Source organism: Pogoniulus pusillus, chromosome 1 (genome assembly GCF_015220805.1).
Source record: "Pogoniulus pusillus isolate bPogPus1 chromosome 1, bPogPus1.pri, whole genome shotgun sequence".
Lineage (NCBI taxonomy): Eukaryota > Metazoa > Chordata > Aves > Piciformes > Lybiidae > Pogoniulus > Pogoniulus pusillus.
This window is the reverse complement of record NC_087264.1, coordinates 28,913,850-28,941,367: the sequence shown is the minus strand read 5'-3', so window position 1 is coordinate 28,941,367 and position 27,518 is coordinate 28,913,850. Positions and strand designations below refer to the sequence as shown.

Here is a 27,518-nt window from a genome sequence, read left to right as displayed (position 1 = left end):
GGGTCGGGAGCAGCTCGGGGGGCGGAGCCGCGGCAGCGGGGCGGGGCTGCCGGAAAGGGCGGGGAGCGGCGGCGGCTGCGCCGTGGCGCTGCTGTGTTCTTCCGCCGCGGCTCCGCGCAGGGCGGGTCGCCCATCCTCTGCCGCCCTTCTGCCTCTCGGCCCTCGGCGCCCGCGGAGCCGCCGCTATGCACGACGCCTTCGAGCATGTGCCGATCCTGGAGAAGCTGCCGTTGCAGATCGACTGCCTGGCGGCCTGGGGTGAGCCGGGGGGCCCGCGGCATCCCCGAGCCGCCTCTATCTCGAGGGGCTGGGACGTCCTGTCAGCCGCTCTTGGGCCTGCTGCATCCCGTCCAGTGCCTGCTGGACCCAGGACAGGTTGCAGAGGGGCCGGTGGCTCAGCCGCCTCCTAGGCCTGGGTGTACGGGTTGAGCAGGAGCCTTTCCCCGGTTTTAAGCTCGCTGCGTTGCCTTTGGTGTCTGCAGCTGGGAGGCCGAGCTCCGCCCGGGGGGTGCCGGCGGTCGTCTGCCGCCCGCAGCCCAGCTGTAGAGACTTCATGGTCTCCAGTGCGAGCACCGTGTGCGACTCGTTCCTTGCTAAAAATGAGTCCTTTATGGTTTGCCTAAAATGTCTCTCGGAAGACAGGCATATGTTGGACCCTCTGGTTTCGGATCAGTTTGCCTGTGTTTTTGCTGCAGAAATGTAGGTTATGTTCTGGAGCGTAATTGACAGTCTAGATTTTGGTCAGGTGATGGCAGCAGCTGTGGTAATGATAAGGCTGGGTAAGGCTCCGAAGTGCTTGAGCAGTTCCCATCAGATGTGCAGCCAGAGCAGAGAGAACTGGTCATTAAAAGATCCAGACACTGGGACTGTGACTTCTCTAATCATTTTTAAGACCAAAGTTATAATCTGAATTGTAATGCCACGTTTAGATATGCTTTATTTATGTTAATGTGGTGTAGTAGAGAAGACACAAGGGCAGATTATTCCTGCCTTGGGGCTTTTATCTTGTTGGAAAGCATTTATTGTGCTGAAGTAGGAAAAAAGCCTATGAAAGTGTGGTGGATTAAAGCGCTGTAATTCTGGCTCTACAACTTGTCTGCTAAATAGTGGAAGAAAGATCTTAGTGGAAACAAGGTTTTACTAAAATACAAGGATCTTCAGTAACCAGGGAATCATAGATGTAGAAATCAATACTTGTATGTGCTTCTTTCTTGCATGACTTTTATCAGGGAGGAAGAATTTCAGCCATAGTTGATGATCGATACAGAGACTTTTTGCATGCTCTAAATGCTTTAAATAGGAAGAATCTGAAGTGCTGCCAGAGAGTACTTTTAAAAGAAGTTCTTTTTTATTCATATTGAGTGACTGTTGGTTGGCCAAGCAATTCAAACAGCATCTAAGCAAAGCTGCCACTGCACTTCCAGGCACAGTAGTTAAAAAAAAATACCAGTACAAACCAACCCACATAGAACCTGTTTTTCTTCCTTATGGTTCTTCCCATTATCAAGTGTTGTTCCTCCTTGGGAGATAGCAGTGTCTGAAGATGAGTTTATTGCCCCTTTTGATTGCACAAAATGTGCCCTGGTTTACTTCTTGAGCTTTGTCTAAACAAGTGAGATGTTTAGGCTATAGTCTGTGCTTTACTACTTGGTCTCTGACCATCCTCTCCTGAAAATGAAAGCTATTTCCACCAGAGAGATTAGAGGAGATGTGTGTTGTCGCAGGAAGTCCTCTTTGGCATGTGAAACAAGTTTCTGAGTGTTCTGGTAAATCTGAGTGAGATGGACAGCTGAAACTAATTTGTTGCAGTAATTAGACTCTTCCTCTCCCCTATGTTTGTAGAGGAATGGCTCCTTGTTGGTACCAAACAAGGGCATCTTCTGCTTTACAGGATCAAGAAGGACATAGGTAAGTTGATTTTAAGAATGGCACTTGTTTTTATTTTCTGTGCTTCAAGAGGTTGTAGTAATATTAGTGCATATATATTGAGGTTAATGATGATTTGTGTGGCATCTTTGAAAGCATATCATCTGTCAGATGTACAAGAAAGAAAAGGTTGATGTTCATTGCTATCTGCTTTGAAGTATGTTTTATATCAGGCCTTTATATGTTTGTGTTTATATTAGCGTAATTTTTGTGAGTACAGTGCACATAAACCATCCTGAGTGTCTGTAGTCTCTTCTAGAGGTGCCACAAATAAAACTGTGCTATTTTTGGTTTAGTTAAAACGTATTTTCACTGAACAAATTTGTATTTCACCTTATCTGCTGTCATGTAGAAACTGATGTTATTGCTCATAGTAATGTTGTGTAGTGTGGTGCAGGAAGGAACAAACCCAAACATCTCTTTCCAAGTTCCTCAGCTCTTGGAACAATGTTCTTTTGTAGCTACTTGAGACTGAATTCAGATTGCTTTTTCTGAAACTTGTAGGCTGTCTGTTCCAATCAGAACATGCTAGTCTTGAGTTGCCAGTGTCTTATCTCACGTGGTAAATTTCTCCCCCTTTTTTGCATCAATGCCAGGAGAGGTTATGTCATCAGAAAGTGTCTGTAAGTCTTTATACCTAAACCTCCTTTTAAACCCCTGTGGTGTAGTGTTTATTCCTTGTCTACTTTGCCCTGATGTGCCCCTTAACAATTTAAGATGCTGATACTTGAATGCTAAAGTCTTTATGGGTGTCTTTGTATCTATGAGGTCCAAAATATTTACAAATAATTCCTGTAACCTAAAATTCCAGCAAGGCAAAAATGTAACTTTTGATGAGGCCTGTGGATGGGTACAAGAGGTGTAATTTTCACCTGATTGTAGAAGACCTTCTGATGTATATAGCTATTAAGCAAAAAGCACAGATATGTTGGAAGAGTCATTCTTCTGGTCTTAAAGTGGCCAAATTTGCTTTCGTATTTCTTTATAATCTATTTATTGTGAGAGATATTCAGTCATAAATTTAAGGGCAACTTCAGTTTACATCCCCTCTCATTTTTTTTCTGTTAGGTTGCAATAGGTTTGAAGTGACGCTAGAGAAATCCAACAAGAACTTCTCAAAAAAGATTCAGCAGGTAAGAAATGCCATGTCTTTGGTGTGGGAACAGTTGTCCATTATTTTCAGCCAAGAAATGAAATAGCAAATGTGTTCCAGGAATCCTTGCTAAACTTAACACAAAATCTTCCTCAAACGATAGATTCTTCTGGTCTGGTGTTTTTACCCAGTCTTCCTAGAGCAGGAATATGCTTGGTTTGGTTGCTAAAGCAGGAAGGAAACTTTGAACTTACAGGTTTATTTTTGGCTTTTGTGGTAAGGCTGCTGTTTGCAGTAGGTCTTCTACTGTTCTGAGAACATTTGTAGAACTGGTGGTAATATGCCAACAGTCTATAATAGAAAATTTGACCGTTAGATAAAATGCTGTAGGGATGTGAATGGAACTACGTAATTCCTCTTATTTGGAATTTAAAACGAAACTGATTATCTACTGCCAGTCTTAACACTGTCTTTGGGGATTTATTGTGTTGTTGGTTGGTTTTGTTTGGGTTTTTGAGATTTTTTTTGCTTGTTAATTATATTGATACTGACAAAAGCAGTTACCTTGAAGATTACACAGCCTTTTTTGCAGTGCTGCATATCGTTTAGGAGTACTATTGTACTAGTAACATGCCACTTATTTCAGCACTTTTTACCAACTTAGTTTTCCAAGCTCTATTTGCTATAGCTTTTAAAAGCTTGAGTGTAAGTGAAAAGTGTTGCAGTGGGTGGAGGAAGATTGTGCATAGATAGATGCCTTGCTAGTGTATTTTGTATTGTTTTGAGAGTATCCAAGATGTGTTTTCTATAATCCAGTATTGTTCAGAGGTGTATCCAAGATGTGTTTTCTGTAATCCAGTATTGTTCAGAGGTGTATCCAAGATGTATTTTCTGTGATCCAGTATTGTTCAGAGGTGTATCCAAGATGTATTTTCTGTGATCCGGTATTGTTCAGAGGTGTATCCAAGATGTATTTTCTGTGATCCAGTATTGTTCAGAGGTTTCTCATTGCTAATAGATATATTTTTTTTTTAAATTTCAGATTCATGTTGTTTCTCAGTTTAAAATTCTGGTCAGTCTATTAGGTAAGTGAAGAAAATGTATTAATGTTTTATGAGCTCTTCTTGATGGCAGTTCCTTGGCTGGATATGGCAGCCTTTCCAGACATCTGCATAGCAGTCTAGTTGTTGGAAAGTCACTGTGCAGGAGTTTTTTGCTTTGCAGAGGAAGCATTATGTACCGTAGATTGAGAAGCAGTTTTGCTTGTTGTAATCCAGCTTGGACTACAAAGCATCAATGCTAAGTTTTGTGATTAGATGTAAAAAAATACATGCATGCACTGAAGTAAGTGTGTGTGTATGTATAGTTTGTACTGGCACGTGTGTATACACACGCATGCATACATATGTGTGTGTAAGTGTATGATAGGGGCTAAAGCTTTATCCAAATTTCTTTGGTATCTGAAAGCTATTGTTGATGTGTTACACCAAATTCAACTGATATGCAGATGGTAATCTTTTCCCATCTTGTGCAAGATCAACGTTTGCTTGTCTCTGGCTATATTTGTTTAACTTTATAATCTGCCTATATTGTTTCTTGCTTATCTTGCTACTCTTTTCTCCAAGTCCCAGCTGTTCCAACTCCAGCATGTGTAGATTTCTGCTGCCTGCGTCCTCGTGCGTACAAAAACTTGACCACAATACTCTACATTTGCTACTGTTCACTTTCCACTAGTTTCAGGAGCCAATTAAAAATGGTCTTTGTCCATACGGTCTTCCATCATGAACTTTCTCTGCTCTGGCCTGCTTGCTTTCGCTTCTGCTCCTACCTTCTCTGCTTGGTTAGCCTCTGTTCTCAGTTCCTGTATATAATTTTACCAGTGCTGGTGTTAGCCTTTCTGTATTTATTGTCTTGTGCTTGTGTGTGCCTTAGCACTTTTCACACCTTGGGAAAAGATTCCTTTTCCTTTCTCCTTGCACAAGTTCTTCTTTTTTCATGTAAATATAAAATGTGGTAACTTACTTGAATTAACAGTGAGCTCTATGTGAGTTAAATACTGAGTAGTAATTGAAATTTTGTTTAAAACAGAAAATAACATTTATGTCCATGACTTACTGACGTTTCAACAAATCACCACGGTTTCCAAGGCAAAAGGGGCATCTCTCTTCACTTGTGATCTTCAGGTAAGAAGAGGAATGCAGCAGTATGTATGTCCTTACTGTTACTAATAAGGATAACGTCTTTATACTGCCATACAGGTTAGGTTTGCTAATTTTGTGTTACATGCAAGTTGCTTGAGTACAAGTGCTTTTAAAATTAGCACTCACTGGATGTTCAGGCAACAGTTCTTAATATGGGCACCTTAATTTTCTTCCTGTGCTTTATAAGGTTTCTTCTGACTGTTGTGATTTGTAGCCTTTAGCTTCCTAATACAAACCTTCAGGCATTTTTATTCTGTAGTGATTTGACTGTCTTCTCTTTTTTGAGAAGACCTCTTCAGTGTGAGAGGCCTGTGCTGCACGCTCATAGAAGTTCCCTTTACCAACCGTCTCCACAGTTGCTTGTTACAGATTTGTTTCCATTAAACTGTATTGGCCTGAGAAGTCCCAGGGCAGTTGTGGCAGATTCAGGCTGTAAAATGATTCCATCAAGTGTAGCAATGCTCTGTTCATATGTTGTGCTTTATTAAGTGACTCGTTTCTGTCCAAGGGACTTTTTGATTGAGAAACCTTATTCATAATCAGAAGAAGTGACCTTGTGCTGTTCGTAGCTTTTTAGCTCTTCACCCATGGAAGCTTAGTGGTAAATATTTTCTAGTAAGAACTTAAGAGTTTTCTAGGTGTTAAAATTGTGATGTCTTTCAAAGCACCCTTAAGTAAGATCAATCCCATAGTGCTTTGTTGTTTGTATAGGCACTTTGCTAGCATTTCTTGTTGGGAAGCTTTTCCAGTAGGCTTAACTACTAAAACAGCTATTAATGTTTTTACCTGACAGTAGAACCCATTCTGTGCATTGTTCCATTTCCTCACCTCTCTTATGCTGCATAGACTTCAAGCTATTCATTCTGATAAAAGTTGTCTAGCCTTCAGGGCTAGGGCTGATAGCTCTCATCTCGTATTCTGTTGGGGGGGGTGTGTGTGTATGTCTTTGTTACTCTTATTTCTTTGTTTCCTTGACATAGTAATCCCTGTGAAAGGTCTTCTGTCTATGCTTTCTTATTTAGGGAATGCCCTTCTAGCATGGATGAACAAAGCTTCTCAGCTGGCAGCTTTGCTTCAGGCTGAGGATTCTTTTGGCCTGGTTTTATTTTACTTCCCTCTTAGCCTTCAGGTGCTTCTAAGTTGTGTCTGTCTTTTTCTGCAGCAGTCAGATACAGGAGAAGAGGTGCTGAGAATGTGCGTGGCAGTGCGGAAGAAGCTGCAACTTTATTTTTGGAAGGACAGAGAGTTCCATGAGTTGCAGGTGAGTTGTGTTGCTTCTGTAGTCTATCATGTTTCGTCAGGGAGTGTAGTTGGTCTTTACTGCTTCTTTAGTCCCTATTGCTTAGAGACACTGCTGACATTCAGAGCACTGACTCTGCTTCTGCATTGATTCAACAGTGAAGCAACACATCAGTGGAAATACCTGGTTGAGATAATTATTTGCTTTAATACAGTTCCATAAGTTAAATCAAGGACTGCATCCTCTATTGTAGCATTTTGGATACAGTACACTTATAAGTCAGTGAAGTGTATTAGTTTGCAGTCTCTGTATATGTAACCCTCACAATAACTGTGTGTAACTGGGTCCACTCCTACTCAAAAGTTTTCAGGGATGTCATTAGCTCAGAAAGTAGTTATTGCCAACAAGCACAGAGAACTGAAGTTGTTATTAACAGAATGATAATAATAACTAATGGAAGTGGGTAGAGAGTTATTCAGCTTCCAGGGAGTTGCCAGCTAAGTTAGACTGTGTACATGAATCTAGCCTTTTAGTTGAGTACTGCTGTTTCTTGACTAGCTGAAGTTGGATGTGTTTGGTGGGCTGTGTGGTGTCAACAGGTAGTGCTTCCTGTTACACTCTGCATTGCTGGATTTGACTTTTGTTTTTCTCTTGTGACAGCCATTTAAATGTCTTTTTCCTCAGGGGGACTTCAGTGTACCTGATGTACCCAAGTCTATGGCCTGGTGTGAAAACTCCATCTGTGTCGGCTTCAAGAGAGATTATTACCTGATAAGGGTAAAGCTGGAATTTGGGATACAGTGTTTGAAAGATTGGATAGCAGTAGACCTTATGGAGGCTGCTCCTGTGCTCAGGGATTTAGCTAACAGACATTTCAGAAAAATAGAATCTGGAGCTTTTGGAAAGTGTAGTCCAAGTCCATCTGTTCAAACTGAGGTTTTGTCAAGAAATGATCTTCTGTTTATTGCTTTTGAAAACAATGTTTGAAGATCTTGCAGAAAAAAAAAGGCTTCGGAAAAGATAAATGTAATAATTTGACAGCAGATTGTATAAGCTCAGTTTGCATTTTATATAGTATATTAAGAAAGAAGATAGCTCTGAGAAGGAAAAAAGACCAAGAATATCTTTTCTGGCAAACAGTGAAGCTTAACTATTTTTTCTTGTATTTTTGTCCCTTCCTGAGTTGTATTTGTCTTAGTTTAGAAGTCTCTAAACTTGCTGTTGTTAATTTAGTATTACAGTTTCCACTTAAGCCTCATTTGAGAGCTGTATGTGATTTCTCTTTTCTGCCTTCACAAGTAGCAAATATGGAGGTGCACTGCACATATGTAGTGCATGGGTAGCAATACTCATCTGGAGTCTTCCAGATGGTGATTCCCACCATTGTAGTGATGTGTGCAGTTGTGCAGCTCAAGCAACCATTGTGGAGACTTCTTGTGCAGGTGTCTACTATGGGCTAGCTCAGATGCTTGACTGACCCATTCTTGAATGGCTTAATTTTAGTTAGGTGGAAGAAACTCCCATGTTTATGATATTATGTCCTGCTGTCTAGCTGATGATTTATAAGAATGCTTGAGCCTAACAGAACGGATGCAGCAGGAACTTTGTGCTAGTGTGAAGCTTGCTAAAATGTTTTGGTGAGAAGAATTAGATTATAGGCTGTGAGAAGAAAACAGTGGTGTCTACTTGACTCGTAGGCTTGCTGAGATATATAAGAACAAGAATGTAAATATAGATAACTCTCTGTCTGGGCTTTGGGCTGCATCTCTCTCTAACCTGCTGTCTGTGTGACTAATTCACCTGCTTCCTAACTCCCCCTGACTGACCTTCCAGTCTTCCTTTGGCACAAGGCAATGTCTAGGGTAAAGTAGAAAGGGGTGGGAGAAGGTGGAAGGGTGGTTGGTAGCCCCTCCTGGGGACTCAGGTTTCTGGGAGGGCTGCTGTGTTTCTGTATTACCTTTTAACTTGTATATTTCTGTATATAACTGTATACATTGTAAATATCTGCTTGTATATTGTGCTAAGCTGTAAATATAAAGCTTCATTCAATTTCCAGAGCTACTGAGTGTAGTCTGGGTTATTTCCAAAGTGTGTGTTGGGGTGGGTAATACTCAAACCATCCCAGAATTTAAGAAAAGGGATTCTCGGTTTCAGTGGCAGTGATTTGTTAGATTAGCTCATGAAGCGACTCTTTGCTGCTAAGGCAGGCTAAAGAGGATAGGCAGGTTTCTAGGCTGGGAGTTAATTTCTTCTGTGGCAACACTCAGGACAAGAACATGTTTAAGTTTTGGCCCAGGTGAAATCCTCTCTTTATACCAAGAAGCATTTGAACTGAAGTTGTTATTGTGCCATGCATTTTATAAACCTGTATTAACTATGTGGTCAGCTGCTGTTATAGTAACAGGAAAACAATCTCTCAGATGCAAAAATGTGTTCATTCTTTATGTCCACATGATCCATAAACAAGATCAGTGATGATGTGCAGAAATTTTATTCTACTCTTTAAAACTGGTCTTGTCCTGTTAGTGATTATTCTGCATTGCAGATCCCGCCAGGGAGGTTTGGTCTTACACAGCTTTGATACAAAGGTTATTTTGAAAAACATTTAAATTTTTTTTTTCTTTTTTATCCTAGGTGGATGGAAAAGGATCCATCAAAGAACTGTTTCCCACAGGGAAGCAGCTGGAACCATTGGTAGCTCCTGTAGCAGATGGGAAAGTTGCAGTTGGCCAAGACGATCTAACAGTTGTGCTCAATGAAGAAGGAGTTTGTACTCAGAAATGTGCCTTGAATTGGACAGATATTCCGATAGCCATGGGTGAGAATTACAGTAGTGGTTTGGGTTTTATTAATTTGATGGGGTCTTTTTACTCTTTTGTACATGGCAAAATTGCTACATTTCCAGTATTTAGAAACTAGCTGGGTTTGGAGTGTGATGATTTCTGAAGTACTTCAGGTTGTACTCTGTGGAAGGCATACGGTTTATTTTTGTTTCTTCCCCTACTTGTAGTCTGTATGCCTAATTCCTCAGAGAATAAACATTCCATATCTTTTACAAAGGATAAAAATTTTGAAATGGTAGGTAGTGTGTTAAAGCAGTGTAGTTCTGCTGGGCTCCTCAGTGCCATGTTCTTTCTGTAGAGAGGAGAACAAAAATCCTGCTGTCAGTGTTGGGCATTGGGTTCTGCTTTTAATAAATACAAAAGGGACAGCATTTCAGGGGATGGGGTGAGGAGGGCAATAAGAATAAATTGAAGAGAAGAACCCCTACTTGAAGTTATGTCTTGTTTCAAGGAATATTTGAGTAGGATCAACTTGTGATTTCCTCTTGTTTCTCTAATAGAACACCAGCCTCCCTACATCATTGCTGTTCTGCCGAGATACGTGGAGATCCGCACCTTTGAACCTCGGCTGCTGGTGCAGAGTATTGAGCTGCAGAGACCACGCTTCATCACTTCTGGAGGGTATTGAGTATAGCTGATTATTACTTCTGTAATAATCCGTGTGTGTGTGTGATAGCACTCTGAAATACTGAGAGCAAAAGAGCTTTTCTAACTGCCTCAGCTCAAGACCTAGCCCTGAAGCGGCCCATTGTCTTTTAAGAACAAATGAGCAGGTGAGCATTTACTCCTTCTGGAGTAAATGACAGAGATGAGTGTCTTTGCAAACTTCTCATCACTGGACATACTTCTTGCTTTGCAGTATTTCTGAAGCTGTCTTTTATCTAATTGATGCATGTGTGTATTAAGGAGGATTCTTGGGGTTTTTTTTGGTTCTGTTTTGTTTTTTTAGAGTGTTCCTTCTTAGTGCTGTGATTCAGTAACTGATCCTTTAATCTCATTTGCAGCACAAATATTATTTATGTAGCAAGCAATCACTTTGTTTGGCGGCTCATTCCAGTGTCCATAGCCACACAGATCCAGCAGCTTCTGCAGGACAAGCAGTTTGAGTTGGCTTTGCAGTTGGCAGTAAGTACTCAAAAACCTTTATGTTTGCAGTATGCGCACTTGTTAGAAAGCACACAAAAGGATGTTTAGTGTAGCTAGTCCAAGAGTTTAACATCCCTCCTGTCTGCTTTGCACAAACTGGTGAACTCTGGCCTTTTTTTGAGGTAGGTTTTAGTTTTGTGCTGCTGTTTGTCCATGTTGACCTACTGTGGTTTAGGTTTTGAGATACCTTGTATGCCAACAGTTTTCTCTTAGCTGTTTAATTGGTGACTTTCTTTTAGTTCAACTGGCTTCAAAGTCTTCAGACTGCTTGTAAGCAATTTTGCTAGTTGTGTGTTTTGTTTTGCCCAATTAACAGATTTTCTTGTAGTGGCCTTCTGTGTTAGTCCTGAAACGTAATAATTTCTTAGAGATACTGAAGCAGTATGTTTAGTCATATTGCTATGGAGGGAAGCTCTTCACCATGAGAGTGGTGAGACCTTGGAATAGGTTGCCCAGGGAGGTGGTTGAGGCCCCGTTGCTGGAAGTAAGGCCAGCCTGGATGAGGCTCTGGCCAGGCTGATCTAGAATAGGGTGTCCCTACCTGTGGCAGGGGAGGTTGGAACTAGATAATCCTTGTGATCCCTTCCAACCCTGACTAATTCTATGATTCTATGATTTTCTTACTGTTCTAGATATTCTGCTTTCCATAAACTTCTCTGGAGCTATACTGAAATTAATTAATTGCATTTTGTGTTGCTGACTTGAAAATAAATTTAGCAAAGGGAAATGAATGAAGAGATGGTTGCTGTGGTAGAGTGAATATGTAGGTAACCAGAGGTGGCTTTCAAACCTTACAGGTTATGTCTGATACAATAAGCATAGCATCTGAGGATCACCCTCAGAGGTGTTCATCTTGCAAGATTACCTTTTTTCTTCTTGTTCTTTCTAAAGGATTATCCTGTTATTTCTAGAGTGTTTCCATCTCCTTTGTGAGACCTGAGAGTTTTTCATGTTCCTTAATTTGTGTGTAGGAAATGAAGGATGATTCAGATAACGAGAAGCGACAACAGATTCACCACATAAAGAACCTTTTTGCCTTCAACCTCTTCTGCCAGAAGCGCTTTGACGAATCTATGCAAGTTTTTGCCAAACTTGGTACAGGTAAATGCTTGGGTTCCCATTGGGATACTTAGGTTAGAAGGAATAAAATGAAGCTCACAGCCTATTGTGTGGGGATTTTTTGTTTGTTTGCTGGGGTGGGTTGTTTGGGTTTTGTTTTCAAACAGTGTTGTCTTGTGCAGACAAGTGCTCTGTGAATGTCAGATAGCCAAAGCAACTATTTAGCTTTTACTTGTGCGACTGGTTATAGTACTAAATTAACTTCACTGAGTGAGTTAAATCATGAGTTTGCCCTTTGTGCAGAAGGTACTTCTATTGTATTATATATTACAGCATGCAAAGCATGTACACAGACCTTTAAAGATGAAGGTTTCCGCAGCTGCCGAAAGCCTACTTGTAACTTGGAATGAAAAATAAGGAGTATCTGTGGTCTGAGAACCCTTGATCCTGTTTTCTGGACAAAACTTCTGGAATCAGAATGATTTTCTGTGCTTTTGGAAGTCAAAATTATCTCTGATGCTCTTCCTGTGGGTCATACTAGGAGTATTGGATTGTACCATACTAGGGACATCTGGTTCATACTAGGACTGAAGACTGGATTGTGCCAAAGAATAATTCTTTAGACTGTGATTGTTTTATTGGTGACAACTTGTACCATGTGCATTTAAAACTATAACTTCTTGTTTTGATGATGCTACGTGGAAAGTTACTATGAAAGAAAAAGACTGAGAAGTCAGAATATTTTAATGTTAAATTAGAGAGCAGTTATTTTGAGTTCACTTGAACTCAGTGAAAATGAAATGCTCATTAGTTACAGAGGGTACTATTGGGTTCTTGTTTCAGAAGCACAGTAAATCTTCTCTTAAAATATTGCTTGTTCATAGAAATTCTGCCCTGCTGCCAGAGTGGTTAATGCTGGGATTCTGCAGTACAACAGATTATAACAGCAGCTTGTCTGGGTGTGACAAATGCATATGTTGGAACTTGTGCTTGGACTTTGAAACAGTCTTTCTCTTGCTTCTTTTGCCTTGTTTTAGCTTCCTTTCTGTAGTAAGCAAATTCTGTTATCTGAAGCCTTGTGGACATAGAAACAATCAGCTCTTTTGGAAAGCTGAGATAGCTCAAAGATTACACGTGTTTAAGAGTTTGCAAAAATGATGTTATGAATGGTTACTAATACTAGTTATTTTTTGCTTAGATCCCACTCATGTGATGGGTCTGTATCCTGACCTCCTGCCCACAGATTACAGGAAACAGCTACAGTATCCCAACCCCCTACCAGGGCTCTCTGGGGCAGAGCTGGAAAAGGCACATTTAGCTCTGATAGACTACTTAACTCAAGTGAGTGCTCCTATGTCTGTTTTTAGAGCAGGGTTATTTAGTTTCAGCATACTTTGTTGGTTAACTGATGTGAAGGAAGCGGTAAACCTACTCCAGCTCTGTCATGCTAGCCTTAATGGGCTGTCTTTATGCTTGGGAACTATGGCAGCAGCTCTTTAGAAGGCAGGGGAAGTGGAAGATGCAAGGTGCTGCCCAGGTATGTAGGAGATACCAGATGTGACTTTTGTGAGCACTGGATAAAATTCACTTACGGACTGGATCTGGATAGGAGTCCAGTATTTCTGACATCCTTCTGAAGGGGACTTGAACTCTTGGTCTTTTTGGTTTTGTTGACTTGGTAAGGTGCACTCTGTGTAGAAGAGACAGGTCAAAAGCATGCATTAAAAAGTGGAACAGAAGGCAGTGGCTACTGTGCCTTCCTGTCCTTTTTATTTTGTTGGAATCTGCTGCTGTTCTTAATAGACTTAAAAGGAAGCTTGTGTCTGAAGTAGGATAGGTTGTTTTGTGCCTAGCAATACAACACCTAAATTCTTTCCCAAAATGTTAAATGCCTATTCAAGTGTCTCTGTTTAGGTTAACAAAGTTTCGTTCTGACTATTTTCTCAAGACTGGACATCTGGCAAAACCAGTTTCTCAGTGCAAATATATACACCTGAATGTGGCTGGAAAGGTGATGTGTTAAGTAGTTAACAACAAAAATCTTTTAGGAAACAATCGATTAAAACAGGTTACTAAATTGGTTTAATTTAGTCTTTTTACTTGGCTGCATTATGTTTGCTGAGGTGGGATGGAGAAATTCATGGCCTTTTCCTGTTAATTTTTCATTTGATGCCCTGCAGAAAAGAAGTCAGCTGGTGAAGAAGCTAAATGATTCTGACCATCAGTCCAGTACCTCACCCCTTATGGAAGGAACACCCACGATCAAGTCCAAAAAGAAGCTGCTACAAATCATTGATACCACCCTATTGAAGTGCTACCTCCATGTGAGTTTTTTCCTGACCTTGAGACCTCTCCTTTAGCATGCAAGCTCTGTTGGAACTTCAGACTGAAATGTTTGAGGATAAGGAGTTACCTCAGAATTTTTTGCGCAGCCATCTGTATTTGGTCCAAAACCAAACTGTGGCAATATGGTGTTAGCAAATTTGTTCACTGGTCAGGAGGTAATTCAAGGAATAAAGTAGATGTGTCTGTTTCTGGTGCTGTCCCTGTTAAAAGAATCTGCCCATATCTGTGTATTTGGCAGTTCTAATGAGTGCTACTTGTGTTGCCTTGTACTGTTAAATGCAGGAGAGTACAGTCTTTGTTCTCAAGAATGTTTTTCAGAGCTGGCACCTTTTCTTGCAGGGGAATAGCTCTGATGTGTTGTTTTCTTCTTATCTCAACAAGTTAGGGAAATGATGATGCATGTTACTCTAAGGTGTTAAACTGTCACTTTTTTATTTTGTAAGGCTTTTATTTACCGTCCCTCCTCCCAATTAATGTTTTGTACTAACAGCTTAAGATGTGCCCATTAAAAGTATGTTCATGTGCTCTGTTTTTGCTTGCAGACAAATGTAGCACTGGTAGCACCATTGCTACGACTGGAGAACAATCACTGCCATATTGAGGAGAGTGAGCATGTGCTGAAGAAGGCGCACAAATATAGTGAACTGATAATACTCTATGAGAAGAAAGGTCTGCATGAGAAAGGTAGGTGTGAAATTGGGATGGGGAGTGGTGAAGAGATAGGAGCATTTTTTTCCTGGTGTTGAGCTTTAACTTCAGTGACAGACAATAATCTGAAGAGACTTCATTTCTGGGTCAGTCTAGTGATTAAATCAGTCCTGTTCCTGTTGCTGGTTTGGTCTGTGTTTAAAATAAAACTTTGGGTTGTCTCTGTTAGCAAAACAGGAAAAAACGTTTGGGTTTGTTTTTTTGTGGTTCAGGCTGGGATGATACTCGTGGTTACAAAGGAACTAACCTTTTTTTCTGTTGTTCTGATAGCATTACAGGTACTAGTGGATCAGTCTAAGAAAGCCAATTCACCTTTGAAGGGTCATGAGAGGACAGTGCAATATCTGCAGCACTTGGGTGAGTGTGAGCCACGAGGATCATTGGGGCACTTGAGCATCTCCCCTTACGAGTAGAAACTGAGAAACCTGGGCTGTTTTGTCTGGAGAAGAGAAGACTGAGAGGAGATCTGATCAATGTGCACAAATATCTGAGGGGTGGCTCTCGAGTGGATGGGGTCAATCTCTTTTCAGTGGTCAGCAGCGATAAGACAAGGAGCAAAGGCTACAAACTAACATAGAAGGTTTCACCTCAACATGAGGAGAAACTTCTTTACAGTGAGGGTGACAGAGCCTGGAACAGGCTGCCCAGCGAGGTTGTGGAGTCTCCTTCTCTGGAGACTTTCAAAACCCACCTGGATGCATTCTTGTATGAGCTACCCTAGGGAATCCTGCCTTGGCAGTGGAGTTGGACTTGACGATCTCTGGAGGTCCACTCCAATCTTTAAAGTTCTGTGATTCTGTGAAGGAGAGCACTGTTCTTGTGAAGATGTTACTGTTATTTGGCTTACTGATCATTCTAGTTAGTGTTCAGCAACTTTGTTGGGACTATCAAGCTCAAAGAAACGCATGTCATCTTCTCTGGTTTCTCACATATTCTGAATTTTCTTCCAGTGATGTTGAAAGGAAACCTGTAGGTAGTGACTTCATGTTTGATGTGGTCATGACTGCAGCAAAGACAGCTTGACCACTGTTGTAAAGAAGCCCTTCTAATCTGATGTATGCTTATTAAGGAGTTAGACCTGCTTTTTTGTCTCTTGTTCTACATGTGAACTTACCCCTGTGCTTGTCTTGTCCTCTGTATATTGTCAGTGAGACTAGCAAGCCCATTGCTATACAGTGCCCTGTTAATTCAGAAAGTTAATGGAACTTCACTGAAATTAGACTTGCAACCTCAGTGCTCTTTGCTGAGTCACTGGTTTCTGCAGCTTTGGCACTGGCTCTTGTGGAGGCTCTTTTTGATTGTTTTGCTTTGTAGTGCTTATCTGCTGTTTTTTCAAATGCTGTTCGTTTTAAATATTTAAAAAGTAGCTTAGTCCTCCTGGTACTGTGGGATGAAGAAAAGCAAGCAGTGGCTGCTTTTTCATAGGATTGAAGGTTTCTCTCTCTTCTGTAGGTGTGTTGTTGCATTGTTCCTCCAGTAAGTGCTTTGCTGGCTCTGATAGGGAGAGAGAGGAACAAGTCATGTTTTGCTGAGATGTTTTATCAACTTGGTGAACCAGATTGTCCAAGTTCAAGTATTCCTGTCAAGAAACAGGTCCTCAATGTTCCTAGAAGTAGACAACTTACTACCTAACCTGTAGTTCCTATGCCAGTTAGTTCAGTACTATGATCTGTTACTACTTATTATGAGGTATTTGGTCATTTGCTATAGGAGTCATTAGACTGGCAGGCTGGAAATTATAGGGTGGCTTGGAATGGAAGGGACCTTAATGATCATCATGGCCAGGGGTATCTTTTGCTGAAAGAAATTATGCAAATGAGAAGTACAGTGTTTTTTCTGCCTTAATAAAAACAAATTGCAAGGGAAGTCTTTATGAATGTGGTTAAGGCAACTGAGCTTGGGTTTGGTCAGAAGTCTTTACATTTGCTGGCGCTTAGTATTTTAGTTAGTTCTTGTTTCTGTTTGAAATCCTATTTACAAAGTAAATTGTGGCTGTAGTCTCAAATGGGTGATTTACTTGACTTGAGCAGGGAGAAAAACAAATTAGATTCCTCCTGTAAATTATGCTTTGCTGGCTTTGAAAGCATCTGCTTGTGTTGGGAGTAACACTGAGCACCGCTGCTTTTTGTATTCCAGGCACAGAGAACTTGCACTTGGTATTTTCCTACTCTGTCTGGGTGCTAAGAGATTTTCCTGAAGATGGACTGAAGGTAAGTGTGCTTGAAACAGGCACTTTGCCCTTGAAATTCTTGGTGGGGCATATGGAATTTGGAGAAGTCAGTGTAAAAAGCCATCTATTAATGCTAAATCAAATTAAGTATATAATTTGTTTTTTCTGTGTTTGGTATTGTGGTAAGGTTAGTGGTAGATAGAGCAGGATAACTGCAGTTTTCTTAAGCTTTTCCCATCTTGGTATACCTTATCTTGCTGTAGGTAGTTAGGAACCTTTGACATAACATTTAATGTTACTAATGTCATGCTTTTTGTACAAAAGCCTAATTGAGCATTTATGTCAAATGTTAATTTGTCTTTCTTATTTTCCCATTTCTCTATGCTGTAGAATTGACTTCATTAGTTGGGAGGTGTTAGGCACTGTGAAATAAGAGAGTTAGCTAAGGCACAAGTGTTTGTTAGTCCTTTTAGTTGCAAGGTGGCTTCTGATTGTGCATCAGTAAGTGCTCAGATTTTTTTATTCTTACATTTCTTGTGCTTGCTCTTTGACACATGTGGTGATTTGCTGGGCTTCAGTGCCTCAGAGGAAATAGACTGTGGCCCCTAGATTTCAAACATTGCTACTTTGTGAATAAACTTTTGTTTAACAGATATTTACAGAAGACCTCCCTGAAGTGGAAGCTTTGCCACGAGACAAAGTGCTCAGTTTCTTGATAGAAAATTTTAAAAGCTTGACTATTCCTTATCTGGTAAGAACTCAATCTCTACTACTGCATTACATCCAGTACAAGTTATTTGTAAGTCTGTGGCTCCTCAGGCTTTGGAGCCTGATGATATCTTGGAGAATGCCAGCTTTGCCGGAAGTTGGGCAAAGAAAAAATGTTTAAAACACATGAAATTCTGAGGTGAAGCTTGGTGAAGGCAAGAATGGGACTGTTGCTTTTTTATAACAAATGTTTTTCCCAGAGGAAGTGTCTGTAGCTGAACTTGAACATTTACTTACAGGAGCACATCATTCATGTCTGGGAAGAAACCGGTGCAGACTTCCACAACTGTCTGATCCAGCTGTACTGTGAGAAAGTGCAGGGCTTAATGAAAGAGTATCTCAATTCCTTCCCTGCAGGTATGTTTAACCTTTTCTGGTGGGAAGGCCAGGGGCTTGGGATAGCATAGGGGAACCTTCACAGTCCCTTGCTGTAAGCCTTTCCTTTTCACATTCAGAAGAAGGTGGGATTCCAAATGCTGAAGAAACTTGACCTCCCTACAAGTACACACTTGTTCAAGTTAAGTTGTCTCCTTAGAGACATTACAGGAATGAGCGATACTTTATGATTAAATGGAATGGCAGCTACTGTCCTTGAATTCTGCACATTTTGTCTAGGGAATGGTCTTGAATGACCAAGTTTATTGTTTAACCAGTCACCGGAGGTGTTTTAAGGAGCTGAAGTAATGTGACAGATGCATCAGAATCCCAGCCCATTTGGTTCCTCCTTGTGATCTGTTTATCTTCTGTGTGTTGGTGTAGTGAATTAGTTGTAATAGTGTGGCTTATGTTGGTTTCTTCCATGTAGATAAAACTCCAGTGCCTGCAGGGGAGGAAGGGGGAGACCTTGGGGCTTACCGGAAGAAGCTTTTACTTTTTCTGGAGAAGTCTAGCTGGTATGAACCTGGTCGACTAATTAGTGACTTCCCCTTTGATGGTGAGTTCAATTTGCACAGGTTAATTAAACCCTAGTGTATTGCACTGTACAGCACAACCTCCTTGCTTAGTGTAGGATCACAGTCATTAGAAATGCAGAGGGTCTCTGCTGTGTACATTCACTCTGCTTTGGCTGGCACAGCTGATTTTACCAGCCTCTGCAGGATTCCTCTGTCTGCTGGCCTAAAGCTTTGTGGCATCTCCCATCACTTAAATATTTAACCTGACTTTTTGGTGAGCCCAGATTACTCAACAGATCTGAAGTTCATTGTTTCTTAAGGTTACTTTAGAATTCATAAAATATTACTGAGACTAGTGTGAAGTTCCAAATGCAACTTTAACCTGTGCTCAGACTACAGTTTGTATAGTCTCTTCTGATGGTCTGGTCACTAATGGAACTTCTGTTGTTTCTCCGTGTAGCTAATGACTAATCTTGTATGCTATTATTAGGTCTTCTAGAAGAACGTGCTCTGCTCTTGGGTCGTATGGGGAAACATGAGCAAGCTCTGTTTATTTATGTTCATATTTTGAAGGACACCAACATGGCTGAAAAGTAAGGTTTGGTTGGTTTATTTACTTACTTATTGCAAGGCTTGTTACTGCCCTATGTGATGTGTGATGAAATGTGACTGCAGGGAGCATGAGGGTTGTAAGCCTTAAGGGTCTTGTGAGTTTTCATTTTTCTTGACTGTTCCAGGCATCTGTTCATTACAGATGATGGTGTCCCTTTGAGGTTTACCTTTTCATACTCTTTTGTCACAGCACTTGGCAGAGCAGTCTCATTGTCATCAATGAGTTCATAGTTTCCAACTGAACTTAGCTTGTGAATTCTGTGTGTTATTTTGCTTCCTTTCTCTTTGGAGAAGCGTTCACTAATCCAGATGCAAAGTTAAGCTACTTTGGTTAGCAGAATCTTCTCTGGGAAAGGCACAGCATTTTGCTAGGTCTGATATGTGAGGGAATTTCTGAGTGAATTTGAAGTACTTAAGTGAAAATAGAGTTATCCAATACTAGCAGGTGTATCTGAACACTGGGATCTGTTCAACATATCTTCTTTTAAAGCTAGTTTAAGCAAATCCCTGTTAGGTGATGTTCAATCTCATTATGCAATGTACACTAATGAACACCTTCTCTTTGTGTTTCAGATACAGTAATTAGATATATTGACATTTTTATGCTGTGATGTGCTGATTTGAGATGTCTTTTTTTCACTCTTATGGAGCTGAATTGAATTTAGACTCTGCATTAAAGCTTTGAAAGTTGACTGGAAATAGGAGACTTGCACAAAGCCTCCCTTTTCTCAGCAATGAAATGCAAAGTGATGGTGTCATTTTGTTGTGCAGTTTGATTAATTGTTTAGAAGTGGATGTATGGTCACCTAATTTGGATGGCTTCAGTTACTGACGCATTTAAATGGTAATTTTTATGGACTGGGTTTGAAAACTATCTTTGAATTTCACTTGATTTCTTCTTTGTTCTAGCTACTGCCATAAACATTATGACAGAAACAAAGATGGTAACAAAGATGTAAGTAGCTTCATCTTTGCTGTCTTCTTTTCCAGTAAGCAACTATTAGACTATACATACCATGTTAGGGACTTCTGACTTGTAAAGTTTTTGCCCTGCATAGACTTTTGCAGTTTGTGTAGATGGACAGGAACCTGGGTATGAGGTCTTGGAATGCAGAAATTACTAGATTATTGTTTGGTTTTGTTTGTTTGTTCGTGTTTGTTGTTGTTGAAAATGTTACTGTATCACTAGAGTTGAACATATATTCCGTAGCTAAAGTTGTGATGGAATTCAGAAGACAAAAAGCTGCCTGTATTCCACATCTACAGAAGTGTTAATGGTAAAAACAATGAAGTGTTGGCTTCTAAATGAGCTATGTGAGATAAATGAGTGAGGTTTGCTTAAAATGAGTGTTTGAGAAATATCTAGTGTAGAATGCAAGCCTTAAAAGGCCTTGGGCATCACCGGGGCCCTTCCGGTTTTGTTAAGACAAGACCTGTTTACTTGAGTACATCAGAGGTTTGAATGGTATAAATACAACTACTTACCAGCATGGGATTCTGCACTTCAGCCACAAGAAGCCCGTGCAGTGCTACAGGCTGGGGACAGAGTGGGTGGAGTGCAGCCAGGCAGAGATGGACCTGGGGGTACTGGTTGACAGCTGACTGAACATGAGCCAGCAGTGTGCCCAGGTGGCCAGGAAGGCTAATGGCATCCTGACCTTTATCAGGAATACTGTGGCTAGCAGGATCAGGGGAGTCATTCTTCCCTTGTACTCAGCACTGATTAGGCCACACCTTGAGTACTGTGTCCAGTTCTGGGCCTCTCCGTTTAAGAAAGATGTTGAGGTGCTTGAACGTGTCCAGGGAAGGGCACTAAGGCCGATGAGAAGGCTGGAGCACAGCTCTGTGAAAAGAGGCTGAGGGAGCTGGGATTGTTCATCCTGAATGAGGCTCAGGGGAGACCATATTACTCTCTACAGCTACCTGAAAGGAGGTTGTAGCCAGGTGGGGGTTGGCCTCTTCTGCCAGGTACCCAGTGCCAGAACAAGAGGACACAGACTGAAACTACCCCAGGGCAGGTTTAGGCTGGATCTTAGGAAGAAGCTCTTCACAGGAAGAGTGATTGGCATTGGAATGGGCTGCCCAGGGAGGTGGTGGAGTCACTGTTTCTGGAGGTGTTTAAAAGGAGACTGGATGAGGCACTGAGTGCCATGGTTTAGTTACTTAGAAGGGATGGGTGATAGGTTGGACTCGATGATCTTGAAGGTCTTTTCCAACCTGGCTAATTCTGTGATTCTACCAGCACTGACATTTTTGGATGCAGGCAGTGGTTTCTGAACTTTGCTTCTCTGTGCCACAGGTCTATCTGTCTCTGCTCCGGATGTATCTCTCCCCACCCAGTGTTCATTGCCTGGGACCAATCAAGATGGAAGTGCTGGAGCCTCAAGCCAATCTGCAGGCTGCTCTGCAGGTTTTGGAACTACATCACAGCAAACTGGATACCACCAAGGTAATAAATACCTGTAAGCACTCCAAAGGTGACAGGGTACTGGAGCAGGCAAGATTTGAAACCGTGTCAGTCTAAATGTTTTAGTTTCTAGTCTATTTTTTCTCTCTCTCTTTTTCGTACATTTTATCTAACCAAGTATATTTTGCTCCAGGCAATAAACCTACTCCCAGCAAATACACAGATCAGTGAGATTCGAATCTTTTTAGAGAAAGTCCTTGAAGAAAATGCTCAGAAGAAAAGATTTAATCAAGTTCTCAAGAATCTTCTTCATGCAGAGTTTCTGAGGGTAAGTATCTACCACCTCTCATTTATTGGAATGGTACTTTAAAACACATGTTCAGCATTTAAATGAACTGTTACTGATAGAGAATATGTGTTCTCCAGATGGTGCTGTAATGTCCCTGAAGGTGATGCATCAACTAAATTGAATGCCCCTTTCTATTGAGATGACAAATATGTTCATTTTAGTTTGGATGGCGTGGATGTCTTTGTGAGTCTTTGGCTGCACTGTGCTCTGGTGTACATTGCAGGATGATCTTGGAGAACAGAAACTGGATTTCTTTCAAATAAACTAAACTAGAGGACACAGTTTAGAAGTTCATCTGAGCACCCCTTAGTGGTTACAGTACCTTAGTTTGTGGATGAGACTAGCAGAAAGTAAAATCCTGCAGTTGTCACAGTGTTGTAATATCACCTGCTGTGCTCTCCAGACCTGCTTTTGTGCCATACAACTTGCTAATGTAGATATAGTCACTGAAAATTAATGGAATCATAGAATGGTTTGGTTTGAGTTGGAAGGGACCTTAAAGATTATGTAGTTTCAACTCTTTTGTCATGGGCATGGACACCTTCTACCAGACTTACACCCTGGCTTTGGACAACTCCAGGATTGGAGCCTCCCCAGTGTCTTTGAGCAGTCTGTTTCAGTGCCTTTTCACCCTCGTTGAAAATAATTTTCTCCCACGGTCTAATCTAATTCTGGCTTCTTCCAGTATGAAACCATTGACTGTGGATGTTGTTTACCTCGATTTTTTTTTTTTAATAAGGCCTTTGACACTGTTTTCCACAGTGTTCTCCTGGAGAAACTGCTTGTGGCTTAGGTGGGTGGATGCTTCACTGGGTTAAAAACTGGCTAGATGGTGGGCCCCAAAGAGTGATGGTGAATGGAGTTATAACTGGTTGGTGGACGGTCACAAGTGGCATTCCCCAGGGCTCAGTACTGGGGACAGTTCAATATCTTTATCAGTGATCTGGATGAGGCGTTTGAGTGCACCCTCAGTAAGTTTGCAGATGACACTAAGCTGGGGAGAAATATTGACCTGCTTGAAGATGGGGAGGCTCTACAGAGGGACCTGGTCTGGCTGGATCGATGGACTGAGGCCAGTGGTATGAGATTCAAGGCCAAGTGCTGAGGCCTGCACTTGGGTCACAATAACTCCGCACAATTCCCCAGGGCTGGGGGACTGAGCGTTTGGAAAGCTGTCTGGCAGAGAAGAACCTGGGAGTGCTGGTCAACAGCTGGCTGAACATGAGCCAGCATGTGTGGAGGTGGCCAAGGTCAAGAGCATCCTGGCTTGTTTAGGAATAATACAACAGTTAGGACTGGAAAAGTGATTGTGGCCCTGTAGTTGGTACCAGTGAGGACATACCTTGAGTATTGTCTTCAATCTGGGGGCTCTCACTACATTGAGGTGAAGAAGTGAGTCCAGAGATGGGCAACAAAGCTGCTGAATGGTCTGGAGAATAGGTTTTATGATGAGTGGCTGAGGGAACTGGGATTATTTGGCCTGCAGGACAGGAGGCTGAGGAGAGACCTTATTACCCTCTACAGGTACCTGAAAGGAGGTTGTGGTGAGGTGAGTCTTGGTCTCTTCTTACAAGTAACAAGGGATAGGACAAGAGAAAATGGCCTCAAGTTGTACTGGGGAGGTTTATGTTAGATATTAGAAAAAACATTCTTCCCTGGACTTGTTCACTAACACTAGACTGGGCTCTCCAGGGAGATTATTGAATCCCCACCTCTGGAGGTGTTTAAAAGACACATAGATGTGGTTCTAAGGGATGTGGTTTAGTATCAGACTTGTTAGTTAGATAATAGTTGGACTTAATGATCTATTGAAGGTCTTTCCCAACCAAAATGATTCTCTGTTTCATTATCTCTCATTGTGTCACTACAAGCTTTTTAAAAGTCCCTTTCCAGCTATCTTGTAGGCTCCCTTCAAGTACCATAAGGCTGGTATGAGATCACTCCAGAGTCTCCTCATCTTCAGGCTGAAAACCTCTAACAGTTTTCAGTCACCAGATAAGAAAGGAGCTGTGGGTGTCACATTGCTTTTTGAGCAAGTTTGTTACAATTTTTTTATTCTTCAGGTCCAGGAGGAGCGGATCCTGCATCAGCAAGTGAAGTGCATTATTACAGAGGAGAAGGTGTGCACTGTATGTAAAAAGAAGATAGGTAACAGGTAATAGAGCTACACCTTAAAGCTTGGGATCTAGCACGCACAAACTAAAAGTGGTGCAAAACTCGGCATGTGTGTATGCACAGGGAGAGCAGCAGTACAGAGGAGACCTCTGAAAAGGGAATTACAAACAACATTGCTCATCTGGGGGCTGGGAAAACATCAGAGCTTTAGTCAGCCAAGTTTAGCACAAGACTTGGAATTGTGCTTTCAACAAAGCAAAGCTGGATCCCTTCAGAAACTCATGAGACCTCTTCACAACTCTAGAAGGCAGAAAATTGCTTCTCATACAGAATTTGAAAATAGCTTTCTGTATCTGGTGGTTTCCTGGTTCCCTGGCTGATGACCATATCATCTTAAGGCATCTCAGTGTAGAACTAATTCACTTCATAGGCTGACATCAGTAACTTTTCTTCTGCCAGTCCGAGTAGGTTAGGATAAAATGCAAATTTTATGTGCTTTTTTTTCTTTTTTCCCTTTGCAGTCCAGTGAAATACTGTGTGACTTACTCATTGGTGCTGTTATTGATGTGAACTTCTCTAGCAATAGCTTTCACAATGATAGGGAAATCTGCTTTTTCCAAAACATTTAAATGCATTTAAAGGTCTAAATACAGTTACTGCTGTGCAAGTTCAAGTGCTTTTGCTCTTAGTGTGTATCATGTAGCATTAGGTTTTTAATTGGCACATGCAGTAATGTTTTGGTTGTCTGAAATTTGTCTATTGCTGTTAAGTTAAACAAGATTTTGAAGGACAAGTCAGGATGTCACCCAGTCTCTGTTACCAGTGACTTCAAGGTAAAGTGTACCTGTAGAAATAGATACTACTTTTAAAGAATTAAACTCTTCAAATATCCACAGAGTTATTCTGTGTGGTCTTTCTCCAGAATATATGCAGGCTGTGGTTTTAAGCAGGAAACAGGTACTGTCACTTAAGTACCTGTTCCTGATTGTGCACAACTTAAATATTCTTGTTGGAACAAGGAAAACTCTGTGTGTTAACAGCTGCTTTTTGTGTTTTCTCTTCACAGTGCATTTGCTCGTTACCCTAATGCAATAGTTGTGCATTATTTCTGCTCCAAAGAAGTCAACACGTTGGACACCTGACCTCGTCATGGTCAACAATCCCAACACTCATATGACATTGGGAACTGATGACTTGCAGTTGATGCCTCTGAGATTTGTGAGGCTTGTTGCTAGGTTCTCTTCCACTGGGTAGAAGTCATTTGTATTGTGGACCGACTGTACTGATATGACAATGCTGATTTACTAGAAAATGATGTTAGCCATCCTGTTACAGTGCTGATGGCGACACTGAACCTCTCAGTACTTGGATGAAGAACAGAAACTGATTTTTTTGGTAGTGATTTTTGTATTGCACTCCAGCCTTGTGAATGAGTTGTCAGACAACTGTTGGGCGTTGACCACAAGTCAAGTTTTACTAGAAAACTTACCTCCTTGGGGTGACAGTGTTGTGGTTTGGCCTTGTATGTAAATAGTTCTTCAAAAAAGAAAACTCCATTAAAATCATCGCAGCTGTATGATTGTTGCATGGAGATCACCAAGTGTTTGGCATAGAGAGGGCTTCTGTGCCTGTTTCTGGACCTAGAAAATAAAATTATACTTTCATCTCAGTACTGGGAAGCTGAAGTGCTGGCCAAAGCAATCTTGCTTTTTTTTTGGTATTCAGTGTTACCTCCTGACATGAAATTCCACAGGAGACACTTAAGACAAACATTAGATACCACTACTAAGCATTTTTTCTCTTTAGTTTGAGAACTGTAAATTGAATTAACTTGTGTTTTTTTTGCACTGAATCTGCTCACTCCTGGCATGAGTGGAAGCTCAGAGACTAAAGAAGTTCACTTACACACTCACACCAAAAAGCAAAGAACACCCTGTAAAAAAATCTCTGAAGGGAGTGAACTATAGTTACTGCTTCATCTTTTAAACTACACTTGAGATTTTTGTATATCGGTTCTTTGGTCTGTGGTTCACTTTTCAGCTTTGAAGTAAAATCCACACTATTTCAACAGCTCTCTTCAAAATGCGCTAGAACTGTGTTCTGCACTGGCTGGTACTGTTCTTAAGTTACTCTTAGTCCACAAGACTTAACTACAAGCACGAGATTGTACCATACTATTTGTAGACTGTAATATTTTCATCAAACTTTTTTTTCCCACAGATTTGTCAGGTTGACGTGAAGGATATTAAAATGTTTGAGTGCAGAAAGTTTCTGTGCAGTTGTAATGAAAAGGCAGCAGTAGCAAGTAATGGGATAAAGTGGCTGTTTGACTCTCAATGCCCTGATCTAGCAATACTTAGAAATAAGTAATTATTTAAGTAGTATGGAGCATGGCTTGTAAGTACCCCATACCACCTTTTGATGAACCAGCAGATGAATAAAGCCTGTCTGCCTAAGGTGCAAAGTGATCTCAATTAACATAGGTTTACTTAAGACATGAGTGTTTTTTAGGGACAGGTCTGCTCTAGGCTGACAGAAGTTCTAATTCATTTACATTTGCCAGTGCTAATAGTATTTTTTAACTTGACAGCTGTTGGTTTTTTTTTTTCCCCTCCCTTTCCACATGTGTCTGTATTTATTGTTCATATGCCATGCGTTCTGGATTACTTGGGCCAGTGTTTTTCTGCTTCTGTACTTGGATATCTTGGGCAGTAGAGCTGCTGATGTCTTTCTGCAGATGCTAGGGAGAGAGGGAATCTGTAGTGTTTTTTAACCTTGTATTTCTTCTATTTGAAGGAGAGAGCCTAAAAAATACTTACTTTGGATTTGCACATTCTGTATAGATCTTTATATACTACAGAGGGAAGATAGTTTGGGAGAGTTGTGTTTACAAATCACTGAGAAATGAGAGAAGGGTATTTTAAAAGGCCCTGTATTATTTGTATACAGGTATAACAATACTGGTTTGATTTTTACCTGTCTTATTTTAAGTCTGATTTTTTTCATCTACCTTCATTATCTGCCACTGGGAGAGCTATACTCCCATATGAGGATCTTCATTGTGCTCTTACATGGTTACACTTGTGCCTCTGTTCACCTGCACTGCATACCTTTTACACAGATGTGGTTTGTGCTGTAATTTTTTTTGTATTGTTGGCTGTTACGGTGTGGTTTGGGTTTACTAACCATACAGCAGGTTTCTCTAAAGCAATAGATTGTAATAAATCTTGTGAACCAGGGTGTTTCAGTCATTGTGCAATTAAGGTTCTCTAGGCTGCTGTAGATGGATATTTTTAATGTACTAATCCTCACTTTCTCTTGAAGTCAGACCCAAGTATCACTCCTGCTATAATGTGTGCAATTGAAATGATTTCATGTCCTATGAGAGCTGCCATCATGTCTCATCTTCAGTTTAGAAGTTTGCAAGTTTATAGGATGCTTATGAATGTTCTCAAAATCCTACTAAACCCACTTTTGCATTCTCTCTGAATAATGTTTTTGAAAGTCTTACACCATTAAATATGTACTTACTAGAGAGTAGTAAAATTACTGACAAATTGTTTGTTAGTGATGATAATGCTGTTTCAGGATGGGGAGGAGTATTGAACTCTGTGACACCAAACTATTAAATATTTAGATTCA

General features: G+C 40.8%; 1 protein-coding gene across 2 annotated transcripts; it reads left to right on the top strand.

Annotated features, from left to right (window-relative positions):
• Nucleotides 1–82: 82 nt before the first annotated feature.
• VPS39 (VPS39 subunit of HOPS complex) lies at nucleotides 83–27,518 on the top strand. Of its 2 annotated transcripts, XM_064146339.1 has the most exons (26): nucleotides 83–258; nucleotides 1,843–1,908; nucleotides 2,523–2,549; nucleotides 2,995–3,059; nucleotides 4,062–4,104; nucleotides 5,108–5,202; nucleotides 6,383–6,481; nucleotides 7,145–7,237; nucleotides 9,095–9,278; nucleotides 9,804–9,924; nucleotides 10,308–10,428; nucleotides 11,421–11,550; nucleotides 12,707–12,849; nucleotides 13,689–13,832; nucleotides 14,397–14,538; nucleotides 14,833–14,919; nucleotides 16,699–16,772; nucleotides 17,385–17,483; nucleotides 17,740–17,857; nucleotides 18,306–18,434; nucleotides 18,884–18,986; nucleotides 19,915–19,960; nucleotides 21,305–21,454; nucleotides 21,606–21,740; nucleotides 23,825–23,916; nucleotides 24,943–27,518. In XM_064146339.1, the coding sequence occupies exons 1-26, from the start codon at nucleotides 186–188 to the stop codon at nucleotides 25,016–25,018; spliced, it is 2,655 nt and encodes an 884-aa protein (XP_064002409.1). In that variant the 5' UTR covers nucleotides 83–185; the 3' UTR covers nucleotides 25,019–27,518. The 2 variants fall into 2 exon arrangements, with proteins under 2 accessions (XP_064002409.1, XP_064002418.1); XM_064146348.1 differs by lacking the exon at nucleotides 2,523–2,549.